The sequence below is a fragment of the Stegostoma tigrinum genome, chromosome 2 (assembly GCF_030684315.1).
Source record: "Stegostoma tigrinum isolate sSteTig4 chromosome 2, sSteTig4.hap1, whole genome shotgun sequence".
Lineage (NCBI taxonomy): Eukaryota > Metazoa > Chordata > Chondrichthyes > Orectolobiformes > Stegostomatidae > Stegostoma > Stegostoma tigrinum.
Genome location: NC_081355.1, coordinates 64,648,747 through 64,674,165, shown reverse-complemented (window position 1 = coordinate 64,674,165; position 25,419 = coordinate 64,648,747). Strand labels below are relative to the sequence as shown.

Below are 25,419 nucleotides of genomic sequence, written 5' to 3'. Positions count from 1 at the left end.
AGGGCTGCCCTTTGCCCCGGAGCACATTGATATACCCTGTTTCTAGGGGTGGGTAACATACACTGTGCCAAGGATTGTCTTAGCCTCTTTGGCCATTGATCATTGGATAAGTGCTCATAATGTCAGTTAGCCATTGTTCCCTTGCATATCTCCATTTGAAGATTACATTCCTGCTAAGAACAAACCTTCCTATTTTTGAAAAATCCTGCACTCATGAAAATGCCTATGGAAAGCTAGTTATTGCTCTAATACTGTTAGATAAGGTTTCATGCTACATAGTTCAAACTCCTCTTACATTATTTCTCATAGGATAAATAGGAAAAATCCCTGAATATTGTAGGCAACGTGGCTCCTGCTAAAAACCTTGTCTTATCTGACTAGATTTTCTTCATCTGCCAACTTGTACTTTATGTCCAAGGAGTGCCTACCCGTAAACCTATATGGTATCTTGTGCAATTCAAGCAACAGTTGCTATTTAAAACCTCTTAAGGCACTTGTTATTGCCCAAAATTCAGACAGTAATGTGCCTAATTTCTCATCCTATAAGTTCTGCATTGTAGTAAAACATGCTTTGCATACATTTAGTCATCAAAAAAAAATGTAGCTGAATTTACTTTACTTGCAAAAATAACTCTAATGTGCATGTTGATTTAATTTGACTTTGATTCATTCTTTTTTCTACTAGATCGTTCAGGAATAGAAAATGTTAACTCAGTGGAGCAATTGCAAGAAACTCTAATTCGAGCGCTCAGAACCTTAATTATGAAAAACCATCCAAATGAATCCTCCATCTTTACAAAGCTCTTACTGAAATTACCTGACCTGCGTTCTCTTAACAATATGCATTCAGAAGAATTGTTGGCCTTTAAAATATATCCTTAAACTTACGAATTAGTTCTCAACCCTTTGTTTCTATTCTGTACATTTTGTGAATGAGTTTGCATATTTATATAGTGCGTTTTTCTGCTGCATTATTTTTGAGCTACAAAGGGAGTAATTAATCAAATATCAAATATTGAAAATTGCAAGTATACAGAAGATATTAATTAAAATATATTTTGAGATTTTAACTTGTATGTAACTTGAGACTATTGAATATGTATAAATAGGACTCAGTGTTTATATTTCATCCTTAAAGATGACTTGGCTAATTATGGCTTCACACTAAAATTAAAATCTTATGGATTTTAAAAGAATAGTGCTTTCATGTTGCAAGTCCCCATTCTGCATTGTTGTCTCATTATTAGTGGGATGGACAACAGAGCATAACTTAATAAAGCTGAATTGTATCCATAACTAATTCTTTCCCAGTTAAGAAAAACAGTTTTGTAACAGCCTGACAGTAATTTGTGGAGTCTGTGATTAGCGCCCACTTCCCTTCCTGATCCTTTTTTCTTCAAATCACCAAATTGAAGCAGTTGAGTAACATATTGCAACCAGCATGTCTATAAGTCTTGTCTTTATTAGCTGTGTTTGCAGTATCCACTGACTGATTGTTAATCTACATATAATGAAATGGTTATTATTATTCGAGTAACATTTTAAAGTTTGGTATTGTCCTCCTAGATTGACTAGTGTCAAATGTGCTTTTTAATTTGTATTATTTTTTGGATGTGGATCAATGTAGTAAAGGAATGGTTTCCACTGCACTGCCCCTTTTGTTGTTCTTGTCTGTGTAATGGATAATTCAAGTTTTTATAAAACATTGATTAGTCCACAGATGAACTTCTGTGCCGTTCTGGTCGCCACACAATCGCAAAGACCTGATTGCACTGGAGATGGTACAGAAGAGATTCAGTAGGATGTTGCCTAGGATGAGATGTCTCAATGTAAAGATAGGCTGGGTTTTTTCTTTCTGGGAGCACAAGGTTAAACGAGGATATGATTGCAGTATACAGAATTATGAAGTGCATAGACACAGTAGACCACGAGAAACTCTTACCCATGGCAGACATGTCTAGGACCAGAGGGCACAAGTTTGAGGTGAGGTCCAACATTTAAGAGGAGATCTGAGAAAATTCTTTTTTACACATGCCGGTACTCTCTCAACATTTAAGAAGCACATGGATGAGCACTTAAAATGCCAGGGCATAGTAGGGGCTATGGACCGCATAAAGGAAAATGGGGTTAGTTTATTTGTTGGTTGGCATAGACATTGGCTGAAGGGCCTATTTTTATGCTGTTTGACTCTAAGTTTCCATTGTGCAATGGTGTATAAAACGTTTTTTTATTCATCCATGGGGAGAGAGTGTTGCTGGCTAGGCCAGCACTTACTTCCTCATCTCTAATAGTCTTTGATTATGTGGGGGTGAGTTCCCTTCTTGAACAACTGGAGGCCTCCGGATGTAGATATACAGAGTGGTGCTAGGGAGGTATTTCCAGGATGTTGACCCCAAGATTTACTCGTAAATTTTGTGTTAATCTTTTTATGATGATTTTTCAGTGGTCAGAAGCAAAGCCTTTGGCTGGTATTGTTACCCCCTTTTTACTTGGGTACTGACCCAATCGTGACTACAAACTGCTGACTTGAACCCAAGATCCTTGATTTCATTTCAAATCAGGGCATGCTTAGGATGGTGAAAGAGTGCAAGTGTGGGGTTTGGTGTGAGAATAGAGGTGCAAGTGTGAAATATGTTCTTGTGTTTGGGACCCATGCTATTTTAATTTCTGTATATTATCTACCATGTTGTGAGTCAGATTCCTGCCTCAAACAGACAAATAGATAGCTCAAGAGGAGCAAAATCCTGCAAATGCTGGAAATCTGAAATAAAAACAAAATACTACGGGAAATATGGCAGGACTGGCTGATCTGTGGAGAGAGAAACTGTTAACATTTTGAGTTTGATGTGAAGAGTTTGTTCTGAGGACATCACATGGGACTCAAAACTAACTCTCCACAGATGGTGTAATAGGTGCTGAGTTTATCCGGTGGTTTGTTTTTATTTTAGTTGTGCGTAGCTGCTGGCAAGTGAGAGAGATCACAGCCTGATGTTTAGACGTTTGCTTGGATGCAGGTAAGTCACAGGTTGCAGAACTCAATGGTGTCCAACAGAAGTTAAAATTCTGACTGTGCTAAGAATTAGGATTGTCAGGTGGGTTCACAATGTAGCGCAGCTGCCTGTGCTGGAAATGACATCTACTACTGACTTGACCTTGTGCTTTGCTGACAAAATGCATCTGTTACAAAACATTGTGTGGATCTTTTTTCAGGGCAGTGCTTTGAACAAGGTCAAACTGCCTGGTTTAACATTTTGGAAAAGCTTAGCAAGTAACCACTGGTCAACTAACTATATGCTGCATGGTAAAATCTCAACCAATTAGTGCACTCTTATCATTAACATAAAACATTGTTTTCCTTTACATTGGTGTTTCTTGCAGGTTGACCTGATGGGTGCAAGTGTAAAAAAGCCTTGAGAAAATATATCTTCGTGCAACAATACACTGACATTAAAAATGATTAAAAAATGGCTACTTGGCTGACAGCTGGTTAATAAGTTGTTTTTTTTTGCATTCTACTTGGCATTAATAAAGCAGTGTGCCTAAATGATGGATGTGATGGTAAACTAGTGGCTGAAGAATGGAGGCAAGTCAAATTCTGACACCTTCAAGAAAATATTGGAAGGGGAAGGAAAAGAGATAATAACCTCATTATTATGCTGCTTTAGAATAAGCCATTGCCAGAAGTTTCTAATTTCCAACCATGTTTTGTAGCTTTTAAAGCAGAAACACTAGGAGATGTGAAAATGCAGATAGGAAGGTTGTGAAAATAGAACCATTAAAAGACAGGAAGAAAACAAAGGAAGCAGACCTGGGAGCAAGGAAAATGGTTATCCAATGCCTTTCACTTAAGTATGTACCTAAATTTGGAATTATATCAGTCAGGTATGGTAAATGATGTGCCGGGTGCACGCAGATACTTTCGTACATTTAGAGCATCTTGTTTCAGAATGAAACTGAAGAAACAACTGAGCTACTTACCTGCCTGTCAGTAGAAGATAGCATGGCAAGACTATGGTCAGAAACTGGTGGGCAGTGCATTCAGATCTCAAAACATGTACTGCTGTTGGATAAGGTTCTTCATTGGTAATACAGGAGGGAAATAAAATCTCTTTGCTTCAATTTCTGGAGAGAAAAAGGCACCAAAAGTAACAATTTATTATAACAATACAAGCATTTCATTGCTCCTGATGACAAGTACCAGTTCAAAATTGAAAAGATAGGCAAATACTGTTTCCTCAGGTCTCTGTCAATCAATGAAAGACAAATGAGCAGGCAGTCAGGATGATTCTGCCATAGAGAAGATATTCCCTTTTCTTAGTCTTTTTCTTTGATTATGGCCTCTAGTGAGATTGTGTATTGAAATTAAATCAGGCTTTGTACATGATTGGTAAATTTTATCCAATGCTGAACAACCGAACATAGCGTAACATAAAAAGGCTCTTTAGCTTCTTAAACTTGTTCTGCCACTCAGATGATTTTATAGCTGTTTAACTGCATTCTCTCATTTTTGCTCCATATCTCTTGGTATTGTTCACCACCAAAAAAATTATCATTCTTCTACAAGTATTTAAGTGCATTGTAAATTATGTTGGAGATTAAATTTAAATGATTTTATGTAAAACTACAATATATTCAGCTCGCTAAATTATTTTACAGACATTTGTCCTTTTTAGATTTGTTTTATTACATAAAATATTTATACTAAAATACAGCATTCACAATTACATAAAATATTGTTCTGCAACATTGCTGAAATGTATTTGATACACATTACACAATGCATACAATGTGATTGTCAACAGCAACTGTCCGAACATTATTTGACAGCAAGTAACTGTATCATATATACCTTTCTTCACAGTGTGCAATATAAATTTATTTAATTAACAAAGAGCTGATCAGCAACCTTCAGCCTAGCTTGGTCATTTACACCATTGTCATTTTTGGGTTTGGCATTTTATTAGGAAAATATCTTGTCATCAGCATTTACATAATAATTACCAGCCATAAGCAGTAATGTGCCATTTAATAGCAAAACAACGGAAAACACAATTCCACCAGTTATACTGGAAATTTTCTAAACACAGTCAGAAGTTATTTTGATTCCAGAGGTTTAAAGAAGTAAAAAGGAACTCCTTTGTGAAGATTCTAACATCTTTTCCTGAATATCAGCAAATGTTAGTAGCTTTCATTTATCCACGATTTCTATTCATTATGGCAACTTGAGTGCGGATCAGATTTCTATACACCAGACACTCAGCTAATTGAAAATTAAATCCTAATGACATGAATTCATCAGTTCCAGTGGAACCAAATGAATGAGTTAACATTTAGGGTGATAAGATATGAAGAAAAATATCACAATCTCAAGTATTATTAGTTAAAAATGATTGAATTTTCATCTGTTACCACGTTACATGTACAAACCATTAAACATTTTTCAAACCTTTGAACAAAGGATCAAAGGAAGCTTATCTTGCTGGGTTTTAAAATTCTTAAAATGACAAATGACCAAAAGCATAGGATCCTGCTTCTGGTCTGGCTAATGACATAGCACCACCTCCATTATTGATCTTTAACTCTACCACCTTGCAGTGTTCAATCTATTTTCATGAAGGGGCAGTATCAACTTTGCGTGACTACAAGCAGTTATTATGGGATAACTGCATAGAACTCACCTGCACATCATAATATTTCAGAAGTTTTAATAACGCAGACCAAGGGTGAGTAACTTACATTAAAAAAATCTTCACCTGGACTGTGAAAAATAGACGGCCTCATATTGAGTCAGCTGAATTCCTTTAGTGAACTGATAGGGATACTACAACTGGTCTTAGTATCTATGAGGTTAAGCAGCAGAAATAGGATCAAAATCAACACGGGCTCCTTAGAAATATTGCTAGAAATGCCAATGTGGGAATGTCAGCATTGAATTTGTTGAATTTGATTAGAGTGAACGTGTTTTAACAGTACTGCAGATTCTGGAAATCTGAAATTAAGAAATGCAGGAAATTCTCAGTAGGTCTGGCAGTATTTGTGATGAGCGAAACAGAGTTAATGCTTCAGGTTAATACCTTGCATTGAAACAGGGAAAGAAAAAGAGATGTAACAAGTTGCAGACAACTCTAGAGGCAAGGAAAGGTGGAACCATAAACGTGGACAACAACAAAAGGGAAAGCCTGTCATTGGTCTGAAAGCAGAAAACATTAAATGGATAAGATAAAGGGAGATGGTAAAGGGCCAAGTGAAGAATTAAAACATGCTTTAGAGAAGGTGTGAACGCAAACAGCAGAATCTTCAATATTTTGTCAAAAAACAAAAAAAATCCAAAAGAAAGAAAATGATAACAGAAACAGGTTCCGATTTGAAATTTTGAACTTAATGTCCAATCTGGATGACTATAAAGTGCCTAATGGAAAAATGAGGTACTGGCCCTCAAACCTGTACTGAGCTTCAGTAGAACAGTGTGGAAAGTCACGGGCAGTAAGGTCAGAGGGAGGTACTTTCTTAAAAAGATAGGTGACCAAAAGTATAGGGTCATGCTTGTGGTCTGAATGGAGGTGACCTATAAAGTGACTGGAAAACCTGTCTAATGGGTTCCCCACTGTAGAAGAGACTGCACAGTGCACAAGAAGCACAGGATACTAAATTCAAAGAATTATAAGTGAATCAATGTTTCACTTGAAAGGAGCATCTAGGACCTTGGATGATGAGAAATAAGTTTGTAAAAGGAGTGGTGTGGCATTTCTTGTGTGTTCATGGCAAGATACAGTTGGAAGAGAACAGATTACTCAAGGCTTGATCAAGGTATTGCAAAGGGCTCTCTGCAAGAGATGATAGGGCAGCTGTGCAGGATTGTGACATCACACCACCTATTTCCATATTTATTGAATCACCCCCCCCCCCCAGAATTTCTGCCACCTTCAGTGTGTTGCCGTTATCAAATACATACACCTCTCCCTCTCAGCATTCAGAAGGGAATCTTCCCCTTGACATTCATTGTCAAATCTCACATGGCCTCTTGAGCATGGTACCAAAGACAAAATATAAATCCTTGTGCCCCAGAAAGTTATAGACAAGGATGAAAAAAATCAATGGTTGAAACAGAAATGAATTAGCTATAGTAAAGTACAACTATTTTACTAAATGCAAGTGCATGCAGTTAAGAGACTTTATTAAGGCTAAAATGATTTTCATCCGAATTTCAGTGTTGTAACGCCAAGTTCTCTTGTATGATCAAAATATCAATTAGCCTTTCAGACTGGATTTTGTTTGAGACTAATTGGGAATTGAATTCAGCACAATTCCCAAAGAACGGGCACAGCAATACAGTAAGGAAACAATTTAGATTACTTAAAAGAAAGAAAGTAATATCAGGATATTTGCTCATGTGTACTTACAATATCCATTCTCTGTACAGCCAATATTAATTTTATACATATGATTTTAGAATTCAGTCATGCATGGGCAAGCATAGTATATTATAAATAGACTCCATATAAAATAAATTGCATACTGTTTTAATAGTTGTCCTCTTCAATTGAGAATTCAAAATCTGATTCGATTAAAGAAAAACTTGAACTACATTTTAAAGTTACTGTTCTCCTTGCATGCTATTGGTTATCATGTGTTTATTTTAAGACAGACTAGACAGCAGACTGTTCCATGACCAGCTAATGAAAGCCATCAGTGAAAGTTCAAAAGCAGTATTTTTCCCCTTTCTCCTACACGATATAAATAGCTCAGGGCAGAAATATAATTTGTGTCAGTTTCTTGCCTGATTTAAGCCCGGAAGGGTTACAGACTCCAAGTTAGACCAAATGCTACATTTCCGTATTACAGGGGAGCTGCATTCACACTCCTTCTTCTCCTAGCTCCACAGTAAGGGAAATCAAGGCAAAACAGTTACCTGTTTTGGTGGCTTCTGGCATATTCTTGAAAGACTTTTGGCTGGGACATGGTACATCTGAAAAAAAAACATGGGACTGGCAGTGGCTGCTCTATCCACTTTTGTGGAATTGGATATCAGAACCCAAAACAGGTGTGAGGTCTGACCACCATGTTCACATCAGGCTCCCTCTGCATTCGGAATTCACCAGAAACCAAATTAGTAGGCAGGATAGGCATTGAGTTGAAAAGGGAGGAGGGTTCTGGAGTGGACTAACATGGCCCACAATAAAATCTCCAATCTCCACACCCCACCCCTCTTATTTTAAGCTGAAACCCCTGTTGAGAGGCAAAATTGCATACAATGTTTAGCACTACCTGTCAAATACAGCATTTGTACAAAATGGCAACATTCTGCAACCAGAATGTTGGAAGGTCAAAGCATAATTTACAGTAAATTTTTGACTTACTCTAAATGCATTGGTGAACTTAAAAGACATTTATTTGATTAGAAAAATGAAATAAAAGTTATTCCTTCAGAATTGATATGTTCTTATGCGCCAGTTTTATGATTTGCTGAATATGTTAAAATGAAATCTAAAATGAGCAAAATAATTCAAACTGAAAATAATACAGCATATAAATAAACACAAAATAAGTGACAAATGCTGCAAGACAGATTTGAAGTTGGATTGTTTGATGACTAGTGGTTGGAAGTTATCAACCAAAACTGTGAATTCAGGACAACAGAACCCTGAAGTTAAGCTTAAGAATGGTCCAATTGCAGTCCACAGTGCTCTTAGCATATCAGGTTATTCTTTTAGCAATATGCCTCCCTGCCATGTTACTCGTGAAGTCCTGGACTACATAGAAATCTTATTCCACCAAACTGAAGAAAATGATAGATTGTACATTAATTACTTTTATTCAAAGCTTCTGCAAATATAATTATTATTGATCCACCACTTACTAATACCCAAACAGGAGAGAACAAATGTACAATGTTTGACTTATAAAGTGCTTTGGGAGATCCTGAGGTTCAAAAGGTGCTATATAAATGCAAGTTCTTTCTTTTACTTTAGCTTAAGTCTATTGGTGATTCAGTACAGACTTCTGTGAAGACTTACATGTCATTGCATTCCTCTGTAGTCATTGCATGACTACTGTTAGTCCCCAAGAATTAAAGTTCTATATCACACAAAAATTCTTTTGAACAAAATAAACAGCAGCACCACTATTTCTTAGTTCTTTCTTGACTGATTTTAGAAGAAGTCTTCCCATTTGCTTTAGGGAAATGTCTTCAATTATCAGATTGACATCATTTACCTCAAGCTTCTGGTTAAGATCAAAGATAACAAAGTGTGAAGCTGGATGAACACAGCAGGCCAAGCAGCATCTCAGGAGCACAAAAGCTGACATTTCAGGCCTAGACCCTTCATCAGAGGGTGATGGGTGATCAACCTCTGATGAAGGGTCTAGGCCTGAAACATCAGCTTTTGTGCTCCTGAGATGCTGCTTGGCCTGCTGTGTTCATCCAGCTTCACACTTTGTTTTCTTGGATTCTCCAGCATCTGCAGTTCCCATTATCTCTGGTTAAGATCAAACTTCCTTTTACTCTCCCATGAACTGAAATGCAACATATTTAGGTACTGTCAACTTATACATTGCCAAAAACTTAAAAGTGAAAATCCTAAGCATTTTGGTTCATTCACTGCTTTTGAATCTATAATGATGTGGCTGAAGACAATGGGATATGGAATTTATTTAGAATAAGCACTGGATATAATCCTTAAGAAAATCAAAGGATGAGATGCTCATTCCTGAGTGAAATAGACTGCATACTCCAAAGTCCTCCACGAGTAGATTAATCAAATCATATGTAACTGAACAGAGAACACAGGGTACTACAATTTTCTCAGTTCTCCGTCCATTGTTCCAGAACTATCTTGTTTATAACTCACATTGAAGCCTTTTTTCTTCATGTTTAAAGAATTATTGATTTTAATAAAGAGAGCTTGAAAAAAACAAGATTTTCTTGGGGTTTTTGGGTGGAAACTGTAGTGGGGAGATGATGCACTCTAGATAGCCTAAACCTATCAGATAGGATTCCAGAAAATGTTGGGTTGTAATTCTGATATATATGTTCTAGAGTAATGAAATGTTAACATTTTGTTTAGTGTTTTGTACTAACTTCTCATTCTCTCCATTACAAAGGACATTCAATATTAGTTGCCATTGGCATCACTTAAGAATCTCACAACACAATTTTCACATGAAGCACCAGAAAGAAACACACTTTAAAAAGCAAAAATTCAGAATGACCAGACAGGTATTTTAAAACCACATAACTTCGTGGCACTGATATGGCAGGAAAGCAAGATGATCAACAAAACGGACATTAAATTTAAAGGCAGTTAAAGCAGCGATATCTTCATCAAAACATTCTTGTCCCATATGAATACTTCAGCCTTTTGTAACACAGACCCTAATAGAAATACATTTCACAATGTACCAGTTTGTATATAAACAGCAAAATGAAATTTAATTTATGGAATATTCAAAACATTCTAATAGTTGCTGATGCCAGAGTTCAAACCAATTATATTTCCTACAGTACAACTTCAGGCTTACGTGCTACCTCTTAGCCAGTGTTGTCTTCCTTTCACAAAGGACTTTACAGCTAATGAGAAAAAAAAGCAAACTGTCATAGTTTCACAGCACTTTAATACTTGTCAAAACAGGATTGAAAAGGTGTATTTTTCTTTGTTTCTTTAAAGTGGTCGTTCTTTTATTCCAATACCAAGGAATATCATAAATTTATTCAATACTGTGCAAACATGATATACCTGGTATGATTTATTTTAACAAAAGTGGCTTTTTTTTCCTTAGGCATATCATTCTGTTATTAATTAATGTGCATCATTTATCAAAAATAGAATTCTGGCTTTCTACGCAGTTATTTTTATCCTGATTGTCTGCGCATTCAATATTCTTAACCTTTGTGCTCCGCTAAGTAGTGACTAGTGGGCATTTGGATATTTCACCTGTTACTTTACAAAGCATTCAGAATGAATACAAAGAATGCCAAAGTCTATGTAATTTACCAACTAAACCCAATTTAGAAGACCAATTTATTTAAAATTATGCAATAAATTCTTCCTCAAAAATAATATGTAAACACCTACCTTACTCCTTTGATTGAAATGCATTCTTTCTGTCCCAAAACTTTTTGTCCCATCTTTCCCTCCGCCATCTAACACCCCTGCATCCCCACCTTTATCTCCTTGCCTGTCGGTAAATTTGTGTATTTGCTGCTGTTTCTTGCTATGTGGTGCATTCCAGGTAGAACTGTGACTATAGGCAGCCAAAACAAAATCAAACACAAAACCTTTGGTTTAGTCATGCCAGGACCAACCAGTTCCTTCAAAGGTCTGGCTTTGGTCTTTTAAGACAACGATGCATGGAACTTTAATTTTCTATCAGCATAATCCTATTAGGTCAACAGAGGTGCATCGAAAATGACAAGGGAACTGGTTAGGGTGTGCATTTGTTAGGAAACCATTATTGGTAGAACACAGGGGAAACTGCAGGTCAAAGCCTACATTTTCAAGGCTTGCAGTCCTGCAGTTCTCATCAGCAATATTAACCAGGACCTAGAATAGTTGCAAGGATGCATTACTGCTAATCATGAATACAACCAAATGGCACTGTAAGGATTTCAGTATCAAGGCATATATATATAAAAAATGTTAATGCTAATATTTATTCCCACAGTTCGAAGAAATAAAGCTTCAGATATTATAGCACCATTTTGCAGCTGGCATTAAAGCTCTACCTGCAAATGGATTAGCACCAAGTAAATATGAGCTCTATTAAGCTGTGGGAAATAACATACGGAAATGAGCAAATGTAAAGATCTAAATAAAAGAATTATTTTTGAGTGTCTATTTTTCCCTGGAGATGGTAAGTTGATGTGTAGTAAGATCAAGCATGATCCTAATGAGGAGTTCCAGAACAACAGCTTAAATCCATGTGTGTGGGTACTAACAATGATTTTATAAACTGTCAGCAGTCAGAAAGTTACTCCATCTCCTCTCAGCTCCAGATTTGATGTCAGTGGTATATAGAAGGCTTGGCCATGTCACAATTACCACTTCTTTTGATTAAAAAAAAAGCTGGTTCTCAATGTCGGTGTCAAACACCTGAACATCAGGTGCAGCACAGCCAAAACCAGGACGGAGCTCTGAATAGTCTTTGCTCACAACCCTCAATTCCAATCTGAGGAGAATGACTCTAAGAGCAAAACTGACCTTTTCTATTTGAATTCTCTGGTTGACACTTTGAGGAGTCTGATTGGGATTGTGGTTTGTCGCATAAGGTTTATATTTTACATCCATTTACATTTTGAAATTGGCAGCTTGAAGGAGAAGGCTGGAGTATAAATAACAACTTGTGTTATTCCGTCCTCTATTTTGTTTTTCCTCTACTGTAGTGAAATGCTGATGAACTGTCATTTATTTATGTTCATTGTATCAACACTGTACACTCCGACTGCATCAATTTTACCCAGTCTTCACAGTCCTGGGTACTTAAATGATCAACGAATAATGATCAAACCACAACTCAGATCTTGGTGAGGGGAGAGGGAGGAACTCTGTTATTGTGTTCATGCCTGCATTTTAGTTCCAGAACATGGTGTAGCTCTGCAATTATTGAATCAAATGAGTTCAGCCTTATACAATGGTAGCCAGCTTGCAGCTGTAGCTGCACAGTATTTTGTCATACTAAATCTATTAAAGATCTATGCAAAAGAAACTTCATATGACACCTGGAGTTTGGAGTTCCTCACCACAAAGCAACATTCTACCGTATTACCTTATTTGAAAATGAAATGAACAACATTAGTCCACAAGATAAGCAGAAATGTGTACAAAAAGCTACGTTCACAAAATCACTAGTACCCGCATTAATGGAATGTTTCTCACCATATCTGGAAAAGGTACTCTGTGAAATCCCATGAAACACTGCTCAGTAGTGCTAATGCAGTTCACAGATATTAGGGTAGTGCATCCATTCAAAGTCAGACTCCTAATCTTCAAAAACTTCCAGGAATAATGGTGGAAAAAGTTCTGTTGGACATTCCACCTTCATATGAAGAAAGCGGCTTGCGTGGCAGGCTCCAATCATTCGCAGGTCTGTCACCTTCATCAGTAGTTTTGGCCAAAAGTGAGCCACATTGTGCTTGCGATAATTAATGTAGTGTTCAAATGCAAGAAGAAAGGACTCCTGGATTTTTTCCACCTTATCTATGCTGGTAAGGCCAGGCCGATCTACACAAGAATAATGAAGACCCACCATTACTAATTACAGTGAAAAAAACATCAGTCGAATTCAATTCGGACAGAAATGAGATGAAATGTATTAGCACAAGAATAATTTTAAATCATGTGAACAGCAATGGGGAAACTGTAGTCAAGACAAATATTAGCACAAAAATGCATAAAATTCAAAGAGCTGAAATTGAATAAGATCAGTTAGTGGTTATAGGATTGTGATGTGTGAATAGTCCTGGTCCAGTTGAGGTGAGGTAGGCAGTACACAAACATTATGCTACCTATTCCTCTCCTTGAAGTTCTGAACATGTTGCTTATTGGTTGAATACTCTGAAGGGAACTCAGTGCCAAGCAGAAGTGCAAAAGCTGATGGATACAAAGAGGAATGGGTAAGACTAATGGACCCTATTGGCAGCTCTTGATTCTCCCAGGCTGAACTTTATCCTGTGTGCGCTCAACTGTGTTTCTGTCTCTCTGGTTCCATCTCCACTTATTGTTTACTCCTCCACCCTCCTCATCATCAGTATATATACTAACCTTTTCCTAGGTACAGTCAGTTCTTAAGAAGGGTCACTGGAGCTGAAACATTACGTCTGCTTGCTCTGCTGGGTGTGTGTGTGTGTTTTTGAGAGAAAGAGAGAGAGAGAGAGAGAGAGCGAGTGTATGTATGCATGCAGTATCATTGAGGACTCACTGCAAAGAGCTGAATTCTCCCAGCCCCGAACAACATGGCCAATGGTGAGTCTGCTGGGAATAGAAAAATGAGATTCTTGATGTCAAGAGCCAGAGTCCTATTTTCTGTCTAAGAAACTCTCAGTAGTGAATGGCAAGAGGTCTTTTTGGAGGAACTAATATCTCATAACCTGTTCTTGCGTCATTTATCTCAGTTTGTGGAGAGGGTGGAGAAAAACCATACAACAATAATTCCTGTCATGAAAATCAGAAAGATTACTTGATGGCTGTACCTCCTCTAGGCCTCCATGCAGACCTCAACATCTCAAGCAATGCTTCATTAACTGCAGACGCCATTCATGGAGATTGGCATCGGACATTCACCAACCTCATCATGATGGAACATCTCTGACTCACTCATAATACAGTTCCCCATTTTAATGCTGCACTTAGCAGTGCACTGGCACCTTTCACTGTAATGTTACTGCCAGGTTGCTTTGCACCAAGGGACAGGCACATATCCCATGTATTGGAGCAGGGAGCACCGAAGGGCTGTTCATGTGTATTCTTAGTATTTAGTCACTTCGCATCTACTTGGTTGCTCACAGAAGCTCTGCTGCCTTTTCGTACTTTTCCACCTCATTTTGAACTTACAGGTTCCCGGTACTTATGTCTTGTGTTGCCTTGCCTTTTAGTCCAGTCACAAGGGAGATAGACTGTCATGAATATCAGTCATGGGGGTGGACATGTTGCTATATGGCAGTGTGCGATATTAATCTCACACCTCCAGCATGTGCCAGCAGCTGATGCAGCAAACAAACTGCATGGGCTTTAACCAAATAATGTCACAATCATGGATCAGAATCTGTGTTATTTTAGAAGGCTGTTATTGACAAAATGGTGGTGGATGTAAATTATATGGCACACTGTGTTGTGAGAGCCATAATGCAGCTGACAGAGAGGGTCCCATTCCATCAATGTATTTCTCACCAGTCAATTATCGTGATAACTCCTGTTGCTGCTTTATTTCAAGGACCAATGTTTTGTAAGGAATGCGGGGGAACAAAGCCTACCCCCTCCAACTACAGCTGATGACTCTATTACTCAGCCCCTGCCTCAGCAGCCCATTGTTCCACAAAGGCCATCGTGGAACAGACAATCTCCTAAAGGTGAGGCTCTGATGTGTGGATCAGTCAGGAGGTGCTGGAAGTAGGGTGTACTGCATTATTGTTGCACTTTGAGTCCTGCACAACAGCAATCAAAATGGGGGTGCTGAAGAGCTGGGAGAGTGGCAGCAGTTTTCTGAGAAGGCAGATGAGAATATTGAACATCAAGAACATCACTTTTTGCATGACAGATGAGCAACTGGCACAATTCAAACTGGTCTTAATTGACATCTGCTTCCATTAGATGTGAGAGATAGTAGGAACTGCAGATGGTGGAGAATTTGTGATGACATGGTGTAGAGCTGGATGAACACCGCAGGCTGAGCAGCATCAGAGGAGCAGGAAAGCTTTCCTGCTCCTCTGTGGCTGCTTGGCCTGCTGTGTTCATCCAGCTCAGCACCTTGTTATTGAGTTGGGTTGACTAAATCATCCGTTGACTAAACTTGTTGTTGCTCAAAGGAACGTGACTTATTTTTGTTTTCTGAAGCAAATACAATTCTTTTTGTTTGATTTCCTTTGCTTTTCCTGATGCTCAATAAAAATTTTCATTTTCAACTGTTTGAAAATTTTCCAGAATGTGATGCCCCCACTTTGAACATTGAAAAATTGTTATGTTATCCTGGATGTTATGGAGGGGTAGCACTGTCTTAGGCAGGGTTCGAAGATGGAAAGGCATGAGCTATGGGTAAGCTACGTGGTTGATTCTTTCAGCAACAGTTACAATGACATTCAATCAGACAAGAAATGATATAAGTTGGCACAGTGGCTCAATGATTAACACTGCTGCCTCACAGTGGTAGGGACCTGGGTTCGATTCCATTGTCGGACAACTGTGTGGAGTTTACATTGTTCTCCTCATGTCTGCATGGGTTTCCTCCGGGTGCTCCAGTTTCCTCCCACAGTCCAAAGATGTGGGCGATTAGATGGATTGGCCATGCTAAATTGCCCGTAGTGTCCAGGCATGTGTAGGTTAGGCGGGTTAGCCATGGGAAATGTTGCATTATATGGCTAGGAAAAGGGCCTGGGTCATGGTGGGATGCTCTTTGGAAGCTCGGTGTGGACTTGATGAGTCTACTTCCACGCTGTAGGGATTCCATAATAAAGATGCAATATATTTAAGACTGTGAGCTTTTATCTCTGTTGAAGAATATCCCATAAAGCTGGTGTATCCTTAATTTTTTTTTCCTTTTCACAGCATATTGTGAAGGGCTATTAATGGTTGACAGTGACTATCGTGGTGCAGGGTGGACTTTAAATATGAACCAAGGGCACAAACCCCACAATGCCCCAGCACTGACAAATGCTACTACCGTCACTGGTAAGCACACCATAGTGAGAGGGTAGAACTGGTACATACAGCATAAGATTAGCAGAGGAGAATTGCATGAGATAACTCACTAGAACTCACAGAGAGAAACCTTGCACCAAACTCCCCAAAATCAGCAATCTGCCAATACCAACATTCAGAAGGTCCACAACTCTAACACTTTTAAAAATCCTAAAGCTTTTTTGAGATCTAAATTTCACAGCTTCCACAGTCTAGCAGGTATTAAGTTTTGACAAGCTTATTACCCACTCATATCGCAGCTGACCCACTGACACTTTTCTTCTTTCTTGCAGCAGAAACTGGAGGAATTGTCACAGAGCTACCAGGCACAGGTGTGCCTGCATAACATGAGCGCCCAGGAGAAGGTGGTGCTGTGATTAATTGCACTGGTAGTGATGTTATTACAATCAACATCTCTGAAATCATCCAGGATGATGACATATTTCTGTTTCATGCATCTTTTAAAAATCTACTACACTCTTATCTCCAGGCTGCAGATGTTGTAATCGTGATCCCTCACTTTCCAACCAATTCACTAATAATATAGCACTGAGCAATATCAAAGATAAATTTCTGTACTGGTGCAATGCTAGGTTTGTAGATATCACTTTCCCAATGATTTGGCTGATTTATTTAAACACATGGTCCTCCAACTGTTTGTAATAGGCAGAGTACAAACGGTACTCAATGAACCCAGATTTACAAAACACAAATGTCTACTCTTAAATATGCTTTCACAATTAAGGAGGACTTGCTAAATAATCCTGAGTGCATCTGTAGCTACTCTGATGCCCACCTTAAAATAATCAGTCAAGCTCATAATGTGCTTATATATGATCCTAGAAATCTCATGAATGGGCCAGGTTCCCTGAATCAAAACCAATGTGTTCAAGTCTTGCATTAGTTTTGAGTTACCTGGTAGCATGGCAACCTATAGTTCCATTGTTTTCTCCATGGCAATGCCTCAGCCAATCAAAGTCAACTTACCAACTAACCAAGTGATAATGGGAACTGCAGATGCTGGAGAATCCAAGATAATAAAATGTGAGGCTGGATGAACACAGCAGGCCCAGCAGCATCTCAGGAGCACAAAAGCTGACGTTTCGGGCCTAGACCCTTCATCAGAGATGCTCCTGAAATGCTGCTAGGCCTGCTGTGTTCATCCAGCCTCACATTTTGTTACCAACTAACCAACATGTGTTTTTCCTGTTGTATAAACTGTTGTTATAATGTGCAATCGGCATTCTTGCACTGGCCAGATGAGTGCAAACCATAAAGTGTTAGCAATATGTCTCTCCTTTCAGCGAGACTTAAATTGAAATGTTCTGAAATGTTCTTGTGTTCTCCATCACAATTAACTAGTCAGAGATAATAGGAACTGCAGATGCTGGAGAATCCAAGATAATAAAGTGTGAAGCTGGATGAACACAGCAGGCCAAGCAGCATCTCAGGAGCCCTCTCTGATGAAGGGTCTAGGCCCGAAACATCAGCTTTTGTGCTCCTGAGATGCTGCTTGGCCTGCTGTGTTCATCCAGCTTCACACTTTATTACAATTAACTAGTCACATGGTTTTACCTTTATTTCAAAGACATTTTTTAAACATTTGTTCTTGGTATTATGGACCAGACCAAAACCCCTCAAAATATGTCAAGGAGACAGCCTAGACCCTAACATTTCTTATTTACAGGCAAGTGTAAGGCATGGCATTCCAGATGCAATTCGATTGGTCAAACAATGAGGCTGTATGCAAAGCACTCTATTTTCACACTACAGTTAAAATACAGACAAAATAGAACATTTTTTAAAAATTAGCTTAACTATAACTCTATTGAAATGCTTAATAAAATAATATATATTGACTATGACTAATTAGCTATTCCAGTAAAGCAGCCTCCCATAAACACTACTGGCAAAAGCAAATAGAAAGGAAAATTCAAAAACACGAACCCAGCAGTAAGGAATGAACATTAGGTTTTGCAGAGAGAGAGAGAGAGCTGTGACTTCTTCCAAAAAGTTAACTTTACCAACTGAAAGCAAAACCTGCAAACCCTGAGGCTTAGAGGGCTGACCCCACCCACTCATGTTTAATTTGTCTACTCTGGAAAAAAAAACCAAAACGAGTTAACAAGGTGTAGAGCTGGATGAACACAGCAGGCCAAGCAGCATCATAGGAGCAGGAAAGCTGACATTTCGGGCCTAGACCCAAACTAGTTACGCTGCTTGCACAGAGAAGATAACACTTGCTTTCAGAACAAATCCGTCTCAACAGCAAACCTCATCACACTGGAATGTGAACAACAAGAACATAATTTTTTGCACAATCTCATCTGTCTTTGAGAAAGTGGTAGTCCATGTAATGTAGGTACTCCCAGCGTTTTCTGTAGGAGGTTGATATGACCGGGTAGCTTGCTGAGCCAATTCAAAGGGTAATACAGAACCAACTACGTTGTTTGAATTAAACGAAGACCAGATCAGATAAGGACAGCAAGTTCCTACCTGAAGGACAGCAGTCTTACAATGATTATTTAAGAGGTGAAGTGTTTATTCTGGATTTATGAATTACTTGAATTAAAATTCCATTTTGATTTAACTCATGTCTCAGAGGCCTAATCTGGGCCTCTGGATTACAAGTCTATTGAAATTAACATAGTGCTACTACTCTGTTTTCTTTACTGATTGACTGAAGTGCTCCCTTACATCCTGTTTCATTTAAACAGTTTACAGATCAGACATTGCACAACAATTGATCGAATCTCTTATTTGTGCTTGGAACATCTATTATTTTCTTTGCCCTTCATGTTTTACATATTTCAATAAAACATTTGATTGTTTTTCAGTCTGCAAGGACAGTGCCAGCAAAAAGGACTTGTTTACTCCACCCCTCATCATTCCAAAATTTGAACCAATCTTTGGTGTACTTCTAGTGTTTTCCAATTTTACACAAAGTTGAATTTCTTTTATAGCTGAATATTAATAACGACTTTATGGAACACAATTCTCTGTAACACTAGTATCAAATTGCTTTCATTGTCACATCATTATAAATAACTGGAAAATGGCAAATGTGAATAATTAAAAATGTCTCACCACACTGAAGGTCAGATCACTGACAGCAGCAGCTTGGCAAGATTTATGAAATTAAATTCTGAAATTGTACATAACAATCTAATGTTTAGGCAGATTATCTTGGCATCTTTTATTGAACTGGAACCTGCCTGTACCAGGTTGGTGGAGAGAAACTACATCTGCACTAATATTTAGTTTTACATTTTTGTTCAGTTAAGAAACTAAGCAAAAGATTAAAGTCTCCAACTCTAAGCATTCAGTGACTGACACAATTTCTGCAGGTACACCTACATGAGGGCTGAATTACTGCAGAGATTCTGAAGGGTCAAATCCATTTGGAAAAATTGTACTTCATATAATACAGTAGAAAATGTCATTCTACCTGAAGACATCAAAAGCACAGCCTGGAGCAGAGCCACTTCACTGTCATCCAAGTTGAATGCAGACAAAGATATTCCCAGATCAAAAATTGCATCTGATACAACACCAAGACCTCCATTTTTTAACTGTTCTCTTTTGACAGCTATCTCTCCATTCAAAGTTAAAGTCTCACTTTCAGGATCATAGCGAACAGCTGCCCTCAGGGACATGATTTCCATACAGCAGCCTTTCAGAAGGACTATCTGGTCTTCACACGGTAGCTACGAAATAAAGAAAAGCAATTAGTTTACAACATAAAACATTGGTTGTATTTGAAAACCGATAGCAGTTTGCTTCCTGCATTTAATTAACAATGTTGTTTTTAAAACTTACAAAATAAATGGAAGAAAAGCATAAAACTCGCAGAATTAATCATGCGCCAAGCAATCCCAAGGGAAATACACTCAGGATGTGTATAGAAACATTAAATGAAAATGAAGGAGAGCATGTAAGAAGCAGTACCAAACACACCGTAAAACGTGGTGTCAATCTGGTGGAACTACAACACAGGGACTTTTGCATACCAAATTGAAAGCAGCATACAATAGACAGGGCAAAGTGATCCAAGTCCTGTCACATCCAGGGGTGAATCGTGGTGGAAAATTAAACAGGAGGATTTGTTATCTGAAGAGTTGTGAATAGTGATTGAATTGATGAAGGTCATTGCTACTGCAGCAGAAAATAGTTGGACCTACGAAACCATTCTGAGGAACAAAGATCTCTTGTGGCACAGTGGCAGTGACTCTAGCTCTGAACCAGGTAGGTCTAGGTTCAAGTCTCATCTGTTCCAGAAACGTGTAATCACATCTCTGAACAGATTGATGAGAAAATATCTGCCCTGAGGAGGTCCTGCAGAGATGGCTGACCTCCAGCAACCACAACTATCTTTCTCTGTGCCAAGTATGACTCCATCCAGCTTAGAGTCCAGATTCCCCTTCACTCTACTTTTGCTCAAGATTCAACCTACAACCCGTGTAGCTCAAACTTTAATCTTGTAAATGGTGCTTGCAGCCCTGCTGGGCCATTGCTGTTCTCTCTCTCCAAACAGACTCTTTGTGGAATAGTGAATTCAACATGATCAAAGGGCTGAGGAGTCCAAACACTCAGCCTGAAAAGATGACCACTTTGACCTACCTTGGCTGCATCCCCACTGATCTGGAGAACATCATGGACAACATTTGAGCCAATGAGGCTGGAAGGGTGGTCATTTAGAACTGCCCAAGCTCTAACTGGTTTATTTTGATACAATTCATTTTTGAGTAATCTGGATTAAGATTATCAGTCAATGTCCACAAAGGAATGGTTCTTCTCCTGGATGGACCTGCGGCACTATAAACAGAGTGTGTTTCAGAATATCAGACATAGACATGCTGCACTGGAATGGGACCAGACATAATAAAATCAGGTATCTTAGTATAAAACTGGTGTCTGGAAACTCTAGGCTGTTGAACAAAAGTCTGATCAAGAATGTAGGCTTAGATGGTTACTTAAAAGGAGAAAAGCAATATTGAGAGGTTCAGCAGATTCGGGAGGGAATTCCAAAGTTTAAGGCATCAGCAGCTGAAACCACACATACTAATAGTGAAATGATTAAAACCAGGGGATGCCAAAGACCAGCAATACTGGAGTGTGGCTATCTTGGAGGGAATGGTAGCTGGTGGAGATTACAGATAGACAGAGGCAAGGCAATGGGGGAGTTTGGACACAGGGGTGTGAAGTTTAATGCTAAGGCGTTCCTTAACTAGGAACCAGTGTAGGTTAACGAGCACAAAGGTGTGGGTGGAACAGAACTTGATGCAAGTTAGGACATGGGATCACAGAGTTTTGAATTATCTCAAGATTACGTCAGTGCTAGAATTTGGAAGGCCAGCCATGAATACATTGAAACAATCAGGTCCAGAGGCAACAAGGACATGGAGAAGGGTTTCAGCAGCTGGTGAGCTGAAACAGTGTGGAGTCAGGCAATGTTATGGATTTGAGTATGATTGGTCTTACTGATCGTGCAGCCACATCATTAACTTCTCATTTCAGAATTACATGCTACATCAACTTTGTGACAGTGTGGTTTGTGATGGGGATCGAAGACAGTGGGTTAGGTCTTCCCAACTAATGGATTGGAGGGAATTTTTACTTCTCCAGTACTGAATGTCAGACAACAGTGAAGAGGATGAAGATGTGTTGATGGGCTTGTACTGTAGTGTTCGTGTGGCTGCTGTCATGCTTTTGGACAATGTCGCTAAGGAGCAGAATAGATGAAAAATCACAAGTTGTGAACCAATACTGTGGAACACCAGAGATGGGAAGAGGTACCAGCCGAGGGGAATCTGTGTCTATAGTTAGATAGATAGCAGTACAACCAGGCGAGTGCACTCCCTCTCAGCTACATAACGATGGAGAAGTGAGATTCAAAAAGTCCATTACCAAAGGTATCATAAATAAGGAAACAAAAATCCTACCTCACAAAACATAGGTAGCTTTTTGGCAAAATCCACTACCCTTGTAATTGCGGGTGTGATAATTTTTGTAAACTCACTGAACGCTTCCAGGTCTACCTTGCTCCCTTCAGCTGTATTCACTATTGGTGCTTGCCCAATATCTTCAGGCTAGAGATTGAACAAAACGATAAATGTAATTGCTTCATGAAAGGATTTCTGATGTTCCACTTCTCAATATTGCCATGCTGTTCTATTATTAAGGCAACAAGTAGTAACAAGATCAATGTATTTAACATTACTCTTGTCTCATGATCAGTTCACCATCAACTACATTGTCAAACATCAGCTTCATCCCATACTTCTTTCATAGGAAACTAGCTTGCCAGAGATCTGAGTCCAGGGATCCTGGGTGCAATTTATTCATACAGCTTTGAGCTAACACATTGGGTTCTTTGGAGAAAGGAGAAAGTCTACTTGGCCTATAAAGCCAGTCTCTTTTAAATGGATGAACCTCATCCATTGTGGTTGTCAGATGCATCTAAATCTGTACATTCTTCGTTTTATGAGCCTACAAGCCAAGCTCTGGCCAAAAATGTCAGTTGTGATTCATCCACGGATAAGATCCTTCTCAGCTGTAGCTGTAACCTAAACTGCTGCCTTCTGCCAGGACCAGATTCCGTGCTGCACGTGGGAAATATAGAAGTGGGACTGTAAATAAATTCACGCTTTGCCTGCAGTTTCAAATCAAATCCTTGAGTAAACCAACAAAATCATGCAAGAGTTATGGTCAAAGCATATTAAAGAATGGGAAAATTCCCGGAAACTGCAAAACAAGGGGGAATGTCTCGTAACGACAGTGTGGACGAGTGGTGACAGGAATTGGAGAGGCGTGTGCGCCTGTACTGAGAGCAGAGAAGTGAAGGGAGTCATTGTGACAATGAAAAGGAAGAGGCAAGGGATGACAAGTAGTTTAAATGATTGTTCAGGTAACTGTCCCCCCTTGAATATGGACAAACCTATATATTGCTTTAAAAAATGCTGAGTACAATACTGAGTTCATATACAGGGTTAAATGATTCTGAATTAATGACCAGTTTGTCAGGAATGTAGAATTTATGATTTCCAAAACTGATCCAAAAGAATCCTATCTGAGTAATTTGTTCGCTATGACTCTGGCAAAATTTGCAACACGAGTATTTTGTACGAGATCAGTTCAAGTGTGTTGGCATATTGTATCTGCTCAGCCATCTGTTTAGAAGTACAGTAAATCTCCAGTTTAAAGTGCCTCACATGGAATTGGTTTACATCAAGACTATAATGGGACTGCTGAGTGTAGCTGGCATTGGGATTTCTGCAATAGTGTCATTTCTTGCAAGAGTCAATATAGTGTCATGTGTCTTGACTGGCATCATTTTGGAAGTGTCACTCCTGTTCATTGACTCTCTCACACTCTCCAACTCACTATAGCCACTTCCCACCAAGGCCCTCCCACTTTCTGCTCCAGCTACTCCCTTCACTTGCACTCTATCTTCGCTCACTCACACGTTTGGTACAGGGAAGGGGTGAGTGCGGGGTAGTGGCAAACAGGAGGGAAGTGGTCAGTAGGAGAAACCAGGGGATAAAGAGACAGTTGATGAAATGGAAAGAAAGTAGAAAGAGTTTGTTTTTATTCATGTATGGGATAAGAGTGTCACTGGCCAGGAACCATTTATTGTTCATCCCAGAGGGCAGTTAAGAGTCAATCACATTTCTGGAGTCACATGTAGGCCAGACCAGGTGAGGATGGCAGTTTCCTTCCCTAAAGGACATTAGTGAAACAGATGGGTTTTTCCAACAATCGACAATGGTTTCATGGTCATCATGAGATTCTTAATTCCAGATTTTCATTGGAATTTGAATTCAAATTCCACCATCTGCTGTGATGGGATTTCAATCTCGGTTCCCAGAACTAGAGTCGCTGGATTAACAATCCAGCACTATTATACCCACTAGGTCATTACCTCCCGACATTTCTTTTAACAAGTTTCATTTAGATTTTAAAAGTGATCATATTTTTAGAAAAATATTCCATTTATGAATGCACGAATTTAAGAATGTACAGAATTAAACTTACAGGCTATAAGGTTTTTAAGAGAGAAGTTTCTTCAGAATTTAATCATCTCTATTACAATGGTTGGAATTGCTTGAAGTTGCTTCACTTAAAGTTACACTCATCAGGACACAACTACAATGTTAACTGAGAAAGCACTGCATGGGTAGGCAGTTGTTAAAATGTGTTTGATAAATAATTACAAAGTTGAAGGGGAGACTGACTATTCAGCCCAAGATGTCAATTGTCGTGTTATAGTTCTGACAAGTCTCCTTGTATAATGTTACGTGGTCTTTTCTCTGATTTGGTAATAATAAACCATCATTGCTTGTGATTTCCTGCTATAATGGTCTAAAATTTGCAGTTTCAACTTCCCCATCTCAATTCCCCATCTCAATGGACATCACAATTACGTGAGTCGGGACAATGTGAATGTAAAAAATACATTAACACTCATTTTCACATTAGATGTTTTAATTGTCTTAGTACTAAAGAATGTTTCCATATTCTTACAGATTCTCTTCTCTATTTATCTGTGGAAATTGTTTTTTTTTCTCAAAACATTTGGAATGAAGGTTGATAACCAAAACATTCACAAAATACAAAAGAGCAAGGAACATTATTTCATGAAATACTGGGAATTAATACATTCTGCCTAATTTTTCATCAACTGCTGAGCAACTTGCCAGGAATTTTCGCTTCTGTTTCCAATGATTTCCTTGAGCATTAGTGCCCATGTGGGCTTCCGTCACCGTTTTGATAAGTTCCCATTCCTCATCTGTCGGCTCAGGTTTGTTTATAAGTGCCTTTGTCAGCTCCTCTCGACGTCTCTTTTCTCTGTTTTCTTCTATTAGCTTGCGTTTTGCTAAACGTTTGCCATCATCCAACACCACTAATTATACAAATAAACAAAAGCAATTAAATTACCATGTTTCATTTTTACATTTTATGAACATTATTCTCCCTAGTGTTGCTGCATAAACGTTATTTCAATGATACCACTTATGCCAGTTTAACTGGCATA

General features: G+C 38.6%; 2 protein-coding genes across 13 annotated transcripts in view; one reads left to right on the top strand and one right to left on the bottom strand.

Moving 5' to 3' along the window:
- The window catches only part of LOC125463434 (nuclear receptor subfamily 1 group D member 2-like), a 30,388-nt gene extending 25,802 nt beyond the window's left edge, over positions 1-4,586 (top strand). The window contains exon 7 of one of the 4 annotated variants that reach the window (XM_048554715.1): positions 686-4,586. In XM_048554715.1, the coding sequence (XP_048410672.1) occupies positions 686-882 (197 nt within the window). In that variant the 3' untranslated portion in view covers positions 883-4,586. The remainder of the gene's footprint in view (positions 1-685) is intronic. The other 3 variants (XM_048554711.2, XM_048554705.2, XM_059654400.1) reach the window with 3 other exon arrangements.
- The window catches only part of thrb (thyroid hormone receptor beta), a 223,012-nt gene that overhangs the window by 24,439 nt on the left and 173,154 nt on the right, over positions 1-25,419 (bottom strand). For 5 of the 9 annotated variants that reach the window (XM_059654410.1, XM_048554764.1, XM_048554773.1 and 2 more), the window contains 4 exons: positions 25,082-25,287; positions 22,328-22,474; positions 19,834-20,092; positions 9,435-13,217 (listed from right to left, as the gene is read on the bottom strand). In XM_059654410.1, the coding sequence (XP_059510393.1) occupies positions 12,976-13,217; positions 19,834-20,092; positions 22,328-22,474; positions 25,082-25,287 (854 nt within the window). In that variant the 3' untranslated portion in view covers positions 9,435-12,975. Of the gene's footprint in view, positions 1-3,978; positions 4,123-9,434; positions 13,218-19,833; positions 20,093-22,327; positions 22,475-25,081; positions 25,288-25,419 lie in introns of those variants that run through there. The other 4 variants (XR_007249830.1, XR_007249831.1, XR_007249834.1 and 1 more) reach the window with 3 other exon arrangements.